This window comes from Periplaneta americana, chromosome 8, assembly GCF_040183065.1.
Source record: "Periplaneta americana isolate PAMFEO1 chromosome 8, P.americana_PAMFEO1_priV1, whole genome shotgun sequence".
Classification (NCBI taxonomy): Eukaryota; Metazoa; Arthropoda; class Insecta; order Blattodea; family Blattidae; genus Periplaneta; species Periplaneta americana.
In genome coordinates, this window is record NC_091124.1 from 69,908,132 (window position 1) to 69,924,054 (window position 15,923).

Below are 15,923 nucleotides of genomic sequence, written 5' to 3' on the forward strand. Positions count from 1 at the left end.
ACAACTGGCAAGTTTGTGATGATTTCAAAGTTCTTACTATGTTGCTGGGTCAACAATCTGGTTTTACCAAATTTCCATGCATTCTTTGCCTGTGGGATAGTAGGGCACGAGTTGATCACTGGACTATGAAAGACTGGCCACTTCGACAAAATTTGGAAGTCGGTTGTAAGAATGTTGTGCGCCAAAGCCATGTGAGTTCTTCTAAAGTTGTGCTGCCATCTCTCCATACCAAGCTTGGCTTAATGAAACAGCTTGTAAAAGCTTTAATTAAGGAAGGAGGCTGTTTTAAGTACATATGTGAGAAATTTCCACTACTATCTGAAGCAAATTGATTATTTCGCCGAAAATGTAGAATTTTTCAGCTAAGAGTAAGATGAACGATTTCACAAGGATCTGCAGGAGTTCGAAAGAAGGTACTAGGGACGCGGGAGCATCAGTATGCTTGGTGATTATTGTTGGATGTTAAAGCGTGAAATACCTTTAGAGAAACATAAAAGAAAGAGGAACAGGAGGACTTTCTCAACTAAGAAGCAAGTGGTGTAATTTTTTGTGTGATATATTGTGCTAATTTATACATCCAATAGTGAAGTAAACAAGACAAAACAAAGCAAAAACACTCTAGTGACATGTATGAACAACCATACACATAATTTCAGCAAGTTGTGTCTTTTAAATATTGTTTTTGAATTTGAAATAAAAAAGTGAAATGAAAAAGTTTGTCATGAAATTCACGTAATTATAAAATACATTTTAAGTGATTTTGCAAACAAACCTGACGTGATAGAAGCAAACGGATTGACAATTCGGATTCAGCACATCGACATTATATAAAATCACATTACTTAGTTCAGGCAACAAACACAAAGTTGAAATTCGCAGGCTAGTGTAATTAGTTGTGTGTTGGAATATGTAAGGTAAGCGTCTGGTTTACACTTCTTTGGAATTCAAAGAGTCTTTACTCAACACGTGGTATTTCAAATGAAAATAATTGTTTCTTGTGTAAACCGCACCCAGATTTTGTTACCTGTGGGTAGAGTACCGTAATCTTCCTTTTGTTTACGTTTATTATTGAAAAATTGTGAGTAGATTTCGGAGTCAATTTTCACCAGGCGTAACCAACTACCTAGTAATAACGAGGATTCTACCTGAGATAGAGGGAATGTTTGCTTAGCTTGAACTATACTACGTTGCAATACTAAGTTTTAGGTCTTCAACTTCCGAGCTCTAGTGATAAGAATGCGGGGTTATTGTTTTGACGAAGAACTAAGTACTGTACTCCAACCACGAGAAAGTCTTTGGGGACTGAGACGAAGCGGGGTAATGCTGTGAATGAATGTTGATGTCATATGATGTCATAAGGTCACACACGTGGGTACTCGTATCTGTATTGGCTAGTTCTCACAGCACAAACCATAACATTGATACACACACATATTGATACTACCCTAGTTACAAAATTAGATCACTGTTAATCTCCTGGTCTTTTAATTTCTCCATACAGGAAATAACATGTGCAGGTGAACGCATGGTTTTTTAAACTGACGTTATAACGGTAATATTATCTACTTCCCTCCAATAGATGACGCAATAGTAAACATAATCCTTTCACGGTTGATCTCCTGGTTGGAGAACAGTATGAGAGGGGTAACTTGAGAACTGACCATAACGAAGAACTGCAACAGCCTTCTGTAGAAACAGGAACACAAGGGGAACAAGGAGAATATAAGGGGGAAAAGGACGAGAGGAACTAAAGGAAAACAAGGCGAAGAAGAGGAATGCAAGGAGAACAAGGCGACAAGGATAACACATGGAAAACAAGGGGGAGAATAAGGAGAAATGAAGAAAAAAGAGGAACACATGAAGACCAAAGACAACACAAGGAAAAAAGGGGAATACAAGAAAAACAGGGAGAACACAAGAGAGATCAAGGGGAATACAAGGAGAAAAAGACGAAGACAAGGAGAACAAGAGGACAACAAAACGAACAATAGGAATATAAAGAGAACAAGGCTTAAGACAAGGGTAACGTTGAAAATTCAAACGCATTAGATTGGAAACTACGTATTTCCAACAACGTTCCCCTCTTTTTATTTTTGGCTATCTACACTAATAACGGAGTTTGTCTAAGAAGCCGGACTTTTGAATCATCCTATATAGACAAAATTGGAAGAATGAATGAAGAATGATATTCTAAGCAAACAAAACAATACAAACCAAGAAGAAGACGAGATGTAGGCAGATCTAGGAAGAAATGGGCTGAAGTCGGAACAAGTCTAATGACCAAATCTGTGAATGAAGATGAGGGTGGTGGTGGTGGTGATGATGATGATGATGATGATAATGATAATAATAATAATAATAATAATAATAATAATAATAATAATTGCTGCAGATTCGCACCTTCAAGGCGGCCAAGTAGCCGATGGTGAGGTTGGTCTTCTTGTCGACAGGGAGCCCGGGGCGACACAAGAGCAGGACGAGGAAGAGGCGACAGCACAGCAGCTCGGCCAGCCGGGGCGCCCCGGGGCGCATGGCCGCCCGCCGGCAGTCAGCCCTGCACTACCTGCAACACAAGCGACATACCTTCAGTCATGCACATTTATTATATACTAATAATATACAGGGGCGCTTGCCTGCCGGTCTGAAGTTGTGCTCGGGCGCGGGTTCGATTCCAGCTTGGGCTGATTAGCTGATTGTTTTTTTTCCGAGGTTTTCCCCAACCGTAAGGTGAATGCCAAGTAATCTATGGCGAATCCTCGGCCTCATCTTGCCAAATGCCATCTCGCTATCACCAATCTCACTGACGCTAAATAACCTAGTAGTTGATATAGCGTCGTTAAATAACCAACTAAAAAAATAATATACCGGGTGATTCACGATAATTTACCGACACTTACGGAGCTTATTTCCGAAGACATTCTGAGCAAAAATGTCATATAAACATGTGTCCTAATCTCAATATTCTCAAAGCTACACTAATTTGAAGTTGTTAGTGAAATAACTTTTTTCTATAGTTTTAAGGGTAAAAGAATATTACAAATAGAGAATGAACTATTCAGGAGCATCATTTCTTTAATTGGCTAGTGTTCTGAAGCTAAGATAAGTTGTTAATTGCTTTGTACAGATTTTGTTTGTTTGTTTTGTTTTGTTTTTGTTTTTTTTTTTTTTTTTCAATTTTTAACTAAAATTACATCATTCTTACGCACTTACCACAAAAATTGTTACAAATCATACGACTTTAGGAACTTCAATATTTACAGTTTAATGATGCATCCTAATGTACAGTCTTGAAGAATTTACAAGAATTTGTGATAAATCGTAAGGAAATAGTAATATACGTTACAAGAGCGGTATGTTGACGTTTTCATGTTCGAAGAAAAGATTGAAAAAGCGAAACGTAGTTGAGCTTTTTTAATTTCCGAGAACATGAAAACAAACATACCGCTCGTGTATCGTACATTATTTTGTGCGAAGATCGTTTATTACATACCTGAAAGACGAATTTCTAATTAGTTTCAATGAAATCTCCATCTTGGTTTCTGTTTAATGACGGCAACTTCGGAAAACCAAAATATCTTTCTTCAACATTGTTGCTATAAAATGTTTTCTCTGTTTACTATACTCCAGCAGGCCGTGATATACGTCTGTCTTTTTTCCCCCCAGTCTTTAAATGCGAACTTAAAACAAACGGTAAGGTTATGTAATGATTTATTTTTCATTTTAATATTTTAACAATATTATTTATGTAACATATTGCAGTAATAACATCCGCATCTGGAATCTTGTTGATTTTTTCACGGCTTCCTTAATGTTACTTGTATCAGGAATGCAATAAGTTTCGTGGAGTAGTAGACTTAACTTAATTTTTGCAAATATTTAAAAACAATAATTAACATTGCAATTTAGGTGAAATTGCAGTGGTAAGTTTCCAATTTATAATTATTACTATGTTAAACGTCTCTAAAAATAATATGTTAAAAGCCTAAAGCAGTAAAATGAATGTCCCGCTTAAGCGGTAAGAAGAGGGAAATTGTTATGTGTGTTACGTTGGGAATACTGAATGTGGTATTTCACACTAACCGCGTATTGGTTCTGTGCGGAAAACAAGCAAATACGCACGATCTCGCACAAAAGTAATTTTTTAGTTAAAAATCGAAAAAATAAAAAACTGTACGAAACAACTATGGAATGCACAACACATTTTTAGCTTCAAAATATAGCTAGTTAAAGAAATGATACACCTGAATAGTGCAATCTTTATCTGTAATATTCTTTTATGCTTAAAACTAAAATAATAATGGTATTTCACAAACAACTTCAAATTAGAGCTTAAGACATGTTTATATGACATTTTTTTTCTCAGAATGACTTCGGAAATAAGCTCCGTAAGGGGCGGTATTCTCGTGAATCACCCTGTACCTCATGTATCACATTACATAATAACAATATTACATACATCACGTCGCATACGAGGTATCACAAAGGCTTGTAAGTAGACATATTACAATACCATATTACATCATGTAATGTCATATATCAAATTATGTCTTTTCGTTTCATAAATCAAAGTTGTACATTATTTATCATGTCATATGTATATAATGTGGAATAATGTCATATTCTACAAGTTAATATATTTTATAAACGTCATATCATATCGTAATATATCATGTCACATATATATCATACTGAAATCCTTCTAGATACTTTATTTTCCTTACCGAGCGTGAGCGATATTTCCAATTTTTCACTTCCCACTATCTCTTACTCCAGTCTTGCCTTGCCATGTACATAGCTCTAGCAGACTCGACTTTCAGTCACCTCTTATCAGCCCGTTCCCTTTCAAATCCCTTCAGATCCTCCAGATGTTGTTAAGAGATTCTGAACTAGTGAATGTATTTATTATTATTGATAATCTTATATTTTGTTATTTTCAAATTTCTAAATTTTTCTAAATTGCACTCAAGATTGGAAGCACTGTATCAGTAGAGGATCTTACAATACCAATTTCGAATCTCTTGTTTGGTACGAAATTTAATTTTAGGACTCATGTTTATCAGACTTTTTGTTTTGATGACTACTACTATCTCTGAGAATAATGACTGCTCTTTTTAATGAAAATCATATTGAACATTTCCTATGATGTTAATGAACAAGCAGGCCTACTCATATCTCGGAAAACATTAATTTTAGGATGCATGCTTATTAAACCTGGTTCGGTCCCTTCAAATGAAGGTGGAGATTATAGGAGGGTTGAAAATTTTCAGGATTCCTTTCAAAAACCTTGTTATTGTACAGGCTATCGGAACTCAGTTTCTAGCAAGACAAGCTCAGTGACGGAATTACACAGTACGAAGAGAGATATCTTATTTTATTTTGTGCTACAGAATTGTATATACTAGTCCCTTCCGCCACTGGATGGATGGACAGCATCGCTCCACTCCCCCCATCGCCATAATAACACGGACTTTAGACTTTATTTCTTGTTTTGATGAATACTACCACCTCTCAAAATATTTAATGCTTTTCTTTAACACCCTGTACAATATTGTCATACACATAACGTTGTCATTTATCGACGCTACTGGGTTTTTGCGTCGATGAATGAAATTGGTGACAGCAAGATGGAGTTTGACAAGATGATGCTGAGGATTTACCATGGCATTACCTAAAATTCGCCTACAGTTGAGGAAAACCTCGGAAAAATCCATCTAGGTAGTCAGCCTAAGTCAAATACACGCCAAAATCAGCTCCGGAGGCAAACGCACCTGTTGTCTGAGCTACACCTATTAATAAATCATCTAGTGACTTCACTATCACCAATCCTACAGACTCTGTAATATAACCTCGTAGTTGGTGCAGCGTCTTTAAATAACCGAGTAAAATAATCTAATGCCACTTTCGATCACCATGATATTGATCTCTCAGCTATTTCATATGTTAAAATCTCAAGACTACAAAGGAGGTCGTCTGAAAATAAGTATTTACACGAAAGATCCTCGGCTGCTGCAAGACGTCTCCGAGAATTAAAAAATGAACTGAGGCAATTTGTTAACTGTCTGCGACCCTTCACGAGAGAACAAAATGACGCAAACTGTATTGTCATCGTGTATAAACAACCAGACGTCTGCTTGCGAATGTCGAACACGGTAAATGAAAGGTCTAAGGTTAGTCTACCTTCTGAAAGCAGCAGAGTAATTTTTAAATGACAATTGCATATGACCTGTCATACTCTTACAAACAAGTGACACGAGCTGCAGTCATTTGTCTTTTCAACGATATTTGCACCGCATTCAAAACAGTGTAACACTTTGAATCACTCAATGAGATACTGAACGACAAACTCATCAAAGTGAATTGAAAAATTTATGCATTTTCGTAAGCTTGCATATATTTTAATAATAATAATAATAATAATAATAATAATAATAATAATAATAATAATAAAGTTCTCGGCATAGTCATTCTCAGGTAATGTTTCAGCCTCCAGATGTGTAACATCAGTCCACTACACTGCTCCGCCGATTTAGTAAGATAGAATACGTTCGAGTCTAAAGAAAGCAGAAAACAGTACACTACGATTATTTAGTCCTGACAGTCGCCGGCAATATGCGCCTTGGTCAGGCGAGTCCATTAAGTTACGCCAAGGGATGTTCAAGTTAGTCTGTTGCCTGCAGTCAGAGCGATCGGATGTCACGCATGCGGTATAGCGTTGTTTCCAGTATAGTTAAGCTGTACTGCATTCCTTTACCGACCGCTTGCACTTATCTCTACTCAGGAGCTCTCCACATTACTCCTACTACTTCCCCTCTTTCGCGTCGCTGAGCTGTCAGGACTAAATAATCGGTCTTTTTTTACAACGTGGTCTGTTGTCCTCGCATACCGGTAAGGAATCATGTCACGAAACGAGTTTAAGGTAATATTTATTTACTTATTTACATATTTACCTATTTATGTATTTATCTATTTATTTATTTATCTAACTATTCATTCATTCGTTTATTTATTTATTTTATAGATATATTTTAGGAAATAAAATTAATTTGTATTCATCAGAGTCACTTTTTATAAGGAATTAACAATTCTTAAACACCCATTCCCGTATAATCGATGTTTCCTGTCCATAATATTCAGAAACCTTACCCCTAGACTTCAGGCAACTCATTGGCTTTGCTACACTGTAGACGGATCACTATCAAAGAATCAACCGGAACAAACATCACAGCATTGCCTTCGAGCGCAATGAGTTTACTCGTGTGAACGTGACTTTAAAACTTTACATTTAAACTACCAGAAGTCGGCCCTTTCTTTTTTTAACCCAATTGTACATCTTATCAGGCAGTACATCTCACTTGACGATATGTCAGAGGAAGAACAATTGTTTGTATGCATCTGAAGTCTGATTAGTGTAATATGTAGCTAGTCAGCGATGTATGCAATGGAGGGGGAAAGCAACTGGCCACCCTACCCCATTATCTCCTGGTCTAGTTGCCTCATAAGTGGTGCCTTGTTGGTATCACTTGTGAGGTTCAGACCTGTCTTTGGACGGTCGATTAATCAACAATAACATAATATAATAAATAATAATAATAATAATAATAATAATGATCACCACCATCCAAAACATAATATATTATACCAGGTGGTCTGTTACGATCTCACCTCAGTCCATCTCTTAGCCGGGCGACCAACGGAATAATAATAATAATAATAATAATAATAATAATAATAATAATAATAATAATAATAATAATAATAAAAATAATAATACAAATGGCTTTTAAGGAATCCGCAGGCTCATTACCGCCCTCACATAAGCCCGCTATCGGTCCCTATCCTGTGCAAGATTAATCCAGTCTCTATCATCATATCCCACCTCCCTCAAATCCATTTTGATATTATCTTCCCAGCTACGCCTCGGCCTCCCCTTTCCCTAATAATAATAATAATAATAATAATAATAATAATAATAATAATAATAATAATAATAATATTGAAGTGTGAGGCGTGTTTCACTTCAGAAATCCGTAAACTGCTGGATCTTCCTGAATTTCTGGTTTCCATTGACTGGTACATCGATGTTACTTTTCATATTTCCGTTCCATTAATAACGTTAGATTAATGAGCAAGAAAGCTTATTTACGAGACAGCTGGAAGGGAAGTCCACGATACTCATTTTCATGGAATGTGTCCTACACATCACATTGTATGGACAAAGTATTTGCGTCATGCACTCCGGGGCTTGTTTATTGAATTTCTGTGGTCGTGCGGCTTTCCTAGAACTCGCGAAGTAACTAACACCTCTCCATATTTGCTTCATCCTGTACGCGGAAGTTATTTCAAGTGGAATGTGTGGAGACTTGCTGGAATACCTATTTTAAGTATGAAACTATAAAATATATTGATAAAAAAAGTAAATGTGTTGGCAGTGGTGCCAACTTTTGAAAAATACTGGGTAGGCTCAAACGCTGGAATTGTAAGTTCAAAATGTAGGAATGTTGGATGGACGGTAACTATTGCGTCCAAAAATGACATCTTATAACTTATATGATCTCATTTGTCTTAGGTCCCAAGAACTGTACTGATGTTATTGGTTCATGTCAGAAGCTAAGAACGATAGAAGGTTATTTACGAAAAGATATGACAATAGTCAGCTGTGCATACAAAGCCTATTTCACCAAAGTATAACACCTGTATTTTATTACCCTACATTTACAGGAAGAGTGCGATTTGTAAGGGTAGATTAGTGAGAATTTTCCTTCTATTGCTCATTTTGCCGAAGATAATTCTCCCCCTAGATGGATTTTCTGACATTTTTCTGAATATGAAAATCTTGTTATTTAATAATTACAATATGCCATTAGCTTACTGTTTGTATGAGTACGAATTTCCATTCTTTACACATCTGTTATTCGTTTTTGCATTTTTTTTTGTCCAATGGTAGAGCCCTTAATTTGCAGTTATTCGCCTCAACTCTACGAGCGGGCTCATAGATGTCGCGGTGCCGAGAAGCTTGGACTACCTAGAAACTATCCAGAGAGCACCACAGGCGGTGGGTTCACATTAACTACATTTATTGTAATGAATGATGATGGAGAATTGTTGGGATGTCACAGAGGAACCGAAGTACAAGAAGAAAACCCCCGTGTTGTCTGGGCCACGTGTTTTCCCAACAGAAGTTATAAATTCAGGGTGGAGAGTATTTCGACACGGGTTCCTGGCTTATAAGCCCAACAGCCCAACGCTCTAGCACTGCACCACTATGGCTATAATATAATAGAAAGGTCAGTATTATGCACTATAATGAGATACATTATTCACATGACCAATATTTTTAGTTAAATGCTTAAGTTTAGTAAGCATATACATTTTTTGACTGCTGTATTATACTACGATAAATACCATTTCTTTTTAAGAATGTTAATAAAATAGAGCTGAGAAGAGAAAAAGACAGGAAGGCGTGAGGGGGAACGATGGTAAATGAGTGAGCTGGTCCCTCGTCTTGTGAAATAATACATCGCACACTGCTTTCAAGTATTAGTAAGTGTGGTCTAAACTTAGAAGTGTTCTATTTCAGAAATATACTAGTGTTTGTGGACTCTACAAGCGACGGAATCTTGAAAAATGAAAGTATTAGAAAAACGTAGTTATACTTACAACTGGTACATTTGTCAGGCGACAGTGTTAGTAGTAATCATCATCATCATCATCATCATCATCATCATCATCATCACTACAAGGTTCGGGCACTCTTCGGCATGTTCCGTCTTTAATATTAAACATACATATATGTATGTTTTCTCTATCTTTTAACTGGTCTTCAATAGACCTTCTCCCAGAGTATTACTGATTCATTCAAACAATATGAATCTGATTCATAAACGTAAGGCTAAATGTTAATGTTTATGGGATTCTGTTGCAATGACGAATGTTGATCCATATACTGAGTCTGCAATAGTAAAAGGTGATTTTGCGGTATATAGTTGTACACTTTCAGTGGTATTCTGCTATTATTCATCCTTGTCACTATGTGAATCATCTATGTCTATATATATTCGTAACGTCTATAATATTTTCTATTTATAATTCATTTCTGGTTTCTTCATTGTATTTATGATCCAAAATTTTCTAACCAACAAGAGTTTCGAGTAGTGACAGTGATGTTGAAGATGATATAACTTAGACACAGGAGTTTTTTTTAATCCTCGACCCTTACCTGGGATCTTTCCTGACGCGACATCATATTCTATTGTTAATATTTGCATCCATATACTCCGAAACGTTCCAGTAACCTAAATATGATAGTTATTTTAGTTCGCTCTACCATTAAGATTATAATTTCATAATTAATATATATTGATTTTTTTCATGTTTATTGCTTAAGTTCGTGGATGGCCCCAGCTATAGGACACGTCTTTATTTTCTAGTTAGAATTATTTTGCAGTGATAGTGTTTTGTTGTAAACAGAGTGAAAAAGTATTACTCGACCAAGGCGAGTGGAGCCGCGGACGTAATGTGAACTATCGCGATGCGGTATTACGAACGTAGGAGCAGTAGCGCCACGGCTCCGGGTTGCAGGACTCCACTGGTCTTGATCGAGTAATACTTTGAAAAGTGAACAAATAAAACAAATACAGCATAAACTGATATGTAGGCTATGGGTAAAATGTTGTAGGTTCAAGAGTAATTACTTGTATTTGTAAAATTAGCTTCTTGTTATTTCTACTGCAGCATGTGATGAGACTAAATTAATTAATTACCTAAACATAATAATCAACACTTGATGCAATAACAATTTCTTTTTTATGTTATATTTCAAGGGAAATGAATGTTTCTGATAATTGGAAAAATAAAAACACAGATACAGAATAAATAGTCTGCCATTAAACTAATTAAATTGATTAACTAATTAATTCATAATTTAAATATAGTGAATTTCTAGGTACAATAAAAACTTTCAATTTGCTTATACTGTATATAAAAATGCACCAAGCTACAAAATATCCTAATTATTAACAACAAATATTCTTAGGATCAAAAAGATCCCCGATAAGTAGCATGAAATTCTAGAGCAGCTAAGTTCCGAGGGTTAAGAAGGTATAAATTTTAACATTAATTCAGAATTTCGGTATAATGAAAGATTCAGATTATGTCCTGGAATAATACAAGAGATTTAGTATAGTGGAATCATACAGTATTTCACGACAGCCTGAAAGGATTAAACAAGACTCCTTGCAACAGAAAGCTACTTCCTAAATTGCTCCGCATTTTCTAACGTTCGCTGATTATATTTATCCATGCTGGCCCATTTCATGCTTGTTTTTTTTAGGTTATTTTACTACGCTTTATCAACATCTTAGGCTATTTAGCGTCTGAATGAGATGAAGGTGATAATGCCGGTGAAGTGAGTCCAAGGTCGAACCCCGAAAGTTACCCAGCATTTGCTCATATTGCGTTGAGGAAAAACCCCGGAAAAACCTCAATCAGATAACTTGCCTCGACCGGGAATCGAACCCGGGCCACCTGGTTTCGCGGCTAGACGCGCTAACCGTTACTCCACAGGTGTGGACTCGTACTTGTCCAGTACATAATACTGGTCAAGAATGATTTTGTTAAATGTACAATTATTTATGCTGTTTCTTATGTGATGTCCTCTGCTGATTTCATAAATGAAGTCAGAATTTTTCTACCACCCATCATTTTGTTGTAATTTTAGAAAAATTGATTTATCTTTATTGCTATATACAGTCCATAACATGCTAATGGAAAGAAAATATTTCAAATATTTCATTTCATTGCTTTAACAATTGAGCTATAACTTTAGATCACTATTGCCTGTGAAGTCAGAATTTATAAAAATGAATTTTATTCCTCATAAGACTGTGAAAGTTAGTATTAATTATTCTCAGTTGAGTTGGAACTTACAATCATGAAACAAGTTTCATAACCCATGTTCTCTTTGTCCTAATTTTAAGTGTGGTAAAAATATGTTATAAAGTGAAATACCTCGAAATACTGTGTAAATCACAAACAATTTTTGTTACGTTTGTGGTTAATTAACTTTGAAAGCACACAGGTGAATTTTACTACACAGTTAAAAGAGCTTACGAGTGATCTTTTGATTGCAAAATAGACGAGGACATGAAATGGATCCCTGAAATCTGTTGTGCTCCATGTAATTCTATTAGCCTAACTGGTTGGCTAAAGGATCCCGTCATATGTCTTTTCCAGTTCCAAAGATATGCCGCCGGAAACCTAAGGATCATTGAACAGACTGTTACTTTCTAGGAACCACAGATCAGAAGATTACAGAGAACTTGTCAGCGAGCTGATTCAGAACTATAACGTGATGGGGTGCCAAATATCTCTCAAAATAACTTCTTGGATTCTAATCTATTTTTCTTTCCTCAAAACCTTCGGGTAGTGAGCAACGAACATGGGGAGCGTTTTCATCAGGATTTTTCTGAAATGGAAAGGCGCTACCAGGAAAAATGGAGACCAAATATTCTGTCTGACTACTGCTGGACACTCAAAACAGATATTTCACATACATTTTAGGCAAATAAAATATGATTTTAGGCAAAATGTTACAAGGTATCAATATTAGAAAAGTCTGAAATACATTTAATATAATTTATTCAAAAAACCTTGGGCGATAGAACAATTTTGAAAACAGATCTGAAATCAGCACGAAAAATGCTATAAGAATCACCCATTTTAATCTTAAAAAAAAAAAAAATGTTTAATTTTGTTGGACAGTGAATCGGGGAACGCTATAGATTAAGGACAGCCTATGTAATAGAAATTTTATCTACATATTTACTCATGAACAAATATATCCTTTACTTGAAGTATGAGTAAATATATTAGGGCTACCTACTTTACTTTCTCATTCGACAAAAATAGCCTAAACATTCATCGACATCTAGCGCTATGTCCTGTGGCAAGAAATAGGACACTGAAGGCGATGATTTTATTGGAATGAAGGATTCAATATTCAAGAAACTGACAACATCGTAATGCTGAACGCTCTAACGCTCTTGAAAGATATTGCCTGCGTTGGATCCTGGCTGACAGCCAGGTACATCAACATCCGCCGGTGACGAAAATCACATAGAGAAGCGGCTCTTTTGATTAACAAAAAATTATAATAAGAAGCACATTGAACTTTATGTGTCCTAAACAAGAAGCATAACAAGTGGCAGCAATGCGGCCCGGACTATTCAATTGTTTGCGTTGGAGAGTGACCTGTCTCATCTGGTTTCGAGGCGGAAGCATTGAAACAATCTCCGAGGGCACCGAAGACCCATAATTATGTAATTAACACAAACTGTTTTACTCAGTCATTCTGAAGACGATTTTTCGGAGCAGATTCATTAATCATAATTAAGAGACTCGTTAATCGGCTTCAGGAACGGCGAGCCCTAGTTGTTGATTTTCTCTTCAGTATGACTTGTATACAACCGACAGAGGTTAAAAACCTCTAGCATTTTTTCTTGTTTTTAGACTTATTTGAGGAAATAAGTGAAGTTTTTCAACGATGAACTATATCTTTACTCTCTTCTTAACCACCACCACCACCACCACCACCACTTTTTATGATTACGTTACTGCACCTGTTCCGCCTTCGAAGTCATCTTGATCTAAAGTAGGTCTGCCTATATCGCGCATTTTCTTTGTTTTGGCAGTCTTTCGTCATTGATTACCAGGCAGCGCATTTTTGTTCCCAAACGTACAACGGATCGACTAGTTTCTTCTGGTATATCTATTACGTCACGTGAATGCATAAGCAAGGTAGAATAATTGCAAGCAGGTACGAAATGCATAGTGCAATACAGGCGCTCCATCGTCAATGTTGTACATGTAAAACACAAAGTTACGACGACATTGCGATCTGATTCTAATACTGAGTAAGTTGCATTTTCATTCAGACTTTTTTGTTAATATTATTTTAATTTTTCAATCTATGTTATGTTGTATTTCATTTTGATCTGTATTTTGAATATATTGTGTAAAATGTAAATATGGTTAATTTGTGTATTGATTTTTGCCATTATAATTGTGTCACTGTAACGTTTTGTGACGCAGGAAGAACATTTCCTTTTTTCAAACTATGTTATGTTGTATTTCATTTTGATCTGTATTTTGAATATATTGTGTAAAATGTAAATATTGTTAATTTGTGTATTGATTTTTGCCATTATAATTGTGTCACTGTAACGTTTTGTGACGCAGAAAGAATATTTTCTTAGCTTGAACAAATTTTTAATGACAGTTATGGATGAATTTCATAATCTCAGAATATATATTGTTTACCGTAATGAAGCTGATTTTGTTAAATGAATTAGTTGTATATATTCTATTTACAGAGTATATACAGTAAATGTGTATCATGTTTACTATTATGTTCTATACTATGTATATATATATATATATATATATATATATATATATATATATATATATATATACTATATTCAGTACAGTATAGTATATATATATTCAGTACTATATCGATCTAATTATATTTCCTGTCATATGTAGCACTAATACTTAGTAGAGCGCTAGTTTCGCAATATTAATGCGTTTAGTGGGCTTATGTGAGGGAGGCATTGAGCCTGCGGGTTCCGTAAAAGCCATTTGTAAGTAAGTATTATTATTATTATTATTATTATTATTATTATTATTATTATTATGTACTGAACTAGTTTCTGTCAGATGCGTTTCCAATTCACTGTGGGCTAAAGCAAGGAGATGCACTATCACCTTTACTTTTTAACTTTGCTCTAGAGTATGCCATTAGGAAAGTCCAGGATAACAGAGAGGATTTGGAATTGAACGGGTTACATCAGCTGCTTGTCTATGCGGATGATGTGAATATATTAGGAGAAAATCCACGAACGATTATGGAAAATACGGAAATTTTACTTGAAGCAAGTAAAGAAATAGGTTTGGAAGTAAATCCCGAAAAGACAAAGTATATCATTATGTCTCGTGACGAGAATATTGTACGAAATGGAAATATAAAAATTGGAAATTTATCCTCCTAAGAGGTGGAAAAATTCAAATACCTGGGTGCAACAGTAACAAACATAAATGTTACTCGGGAGGAAATTAAACACAGAATAAATATGGGAAATGCCTGTTATTATTCGGTTGAGAAGCTTTTATCATCCAGTCTGTTATCAAAAAATGTGAAAGTTAGAATTTATAAAACAGTTATATTACCAGTTGTTCTTTATGGTTGTGAAACTTGGACTCTCACTTTGAGAGAGGAACATAGGTTAAGGGTGTTTGAGAATAAGGTGCTTAGGAAAATATTTGGGGCTAAGAGGGATGAAGTTACAGGAGAATGGAGAAAGTTACACAACACAGAATTGCACGCATTGTATTCTTCACCTGACATAATTAGGAACATTAAATCCAGACGTTTGAGATGGACAGGGCATGTAGCACGTATGGACGAATCCAGAAATGCATATAGAGTGTTAGTTGGAAGGCTGGAGGGAAATTGTCCTCTGGGGAGGCCGAGACGTAGATGGGAAGATAATATTAAAATGGATTTGAGGGAGGTGGGATATGATGATAGAAACTGAATTAATCTTGCTCAGGTTAGGGACAGATGGCGGGCTTATGTGAGGGTGGCAATGAACCTCCGGGTTCCTTAAAAGCCAGTAAGTAAGTAAGTATGTAAAGAACTATGTTTTACCTTACGTAGCGTCCTAACGTAAGCATTTAAGGTTAGAGTTTAAACCCTGAAACTCCAGGATATACTAATCGATAACTTTTCTACCTTGTTTGGGAATGAAAATGCACTGCCTGTTGATTACATACTGGCGACCTTTATAGTTTTGTTCATACTCAAATATTTTATTTTTCATGTACAAATTTCGACGTCATCTCTCACGTGTTTTTCAATTCTG

The 15,923-nt window shown here is 35.6% G+C and overlaps 1 protein-coding gene across 2 annotated transcripts in view; it reads right to left on the reverse strand.

Annotated features, from left to right (window-relative positions):
• The window catches only part of LOC138704812 (receptor-type guanylate cyclase Gyc76C-like), a 934,849-nt gene that overhangs the window by 138,667 nt on the left and 780,259 nt on the right, over window positions 1–15,923 (reverse strand). For both annotated transcript variants that reach the window (XM_069833089.1, XM_069833090.1), the window contains one exon: window positions 2,401–2,563. In XM_069833089.1, the coding sequence (XP_069689190.1) occupies window positions 2,401–2,532 (132 nt within the window). In that variant the 5' untranslated portion in view covers window positions 2,533–2,563. The remainder of the gene's footprint in view (window positions 1–2,400; window positions 2,564–15,923) is intronic.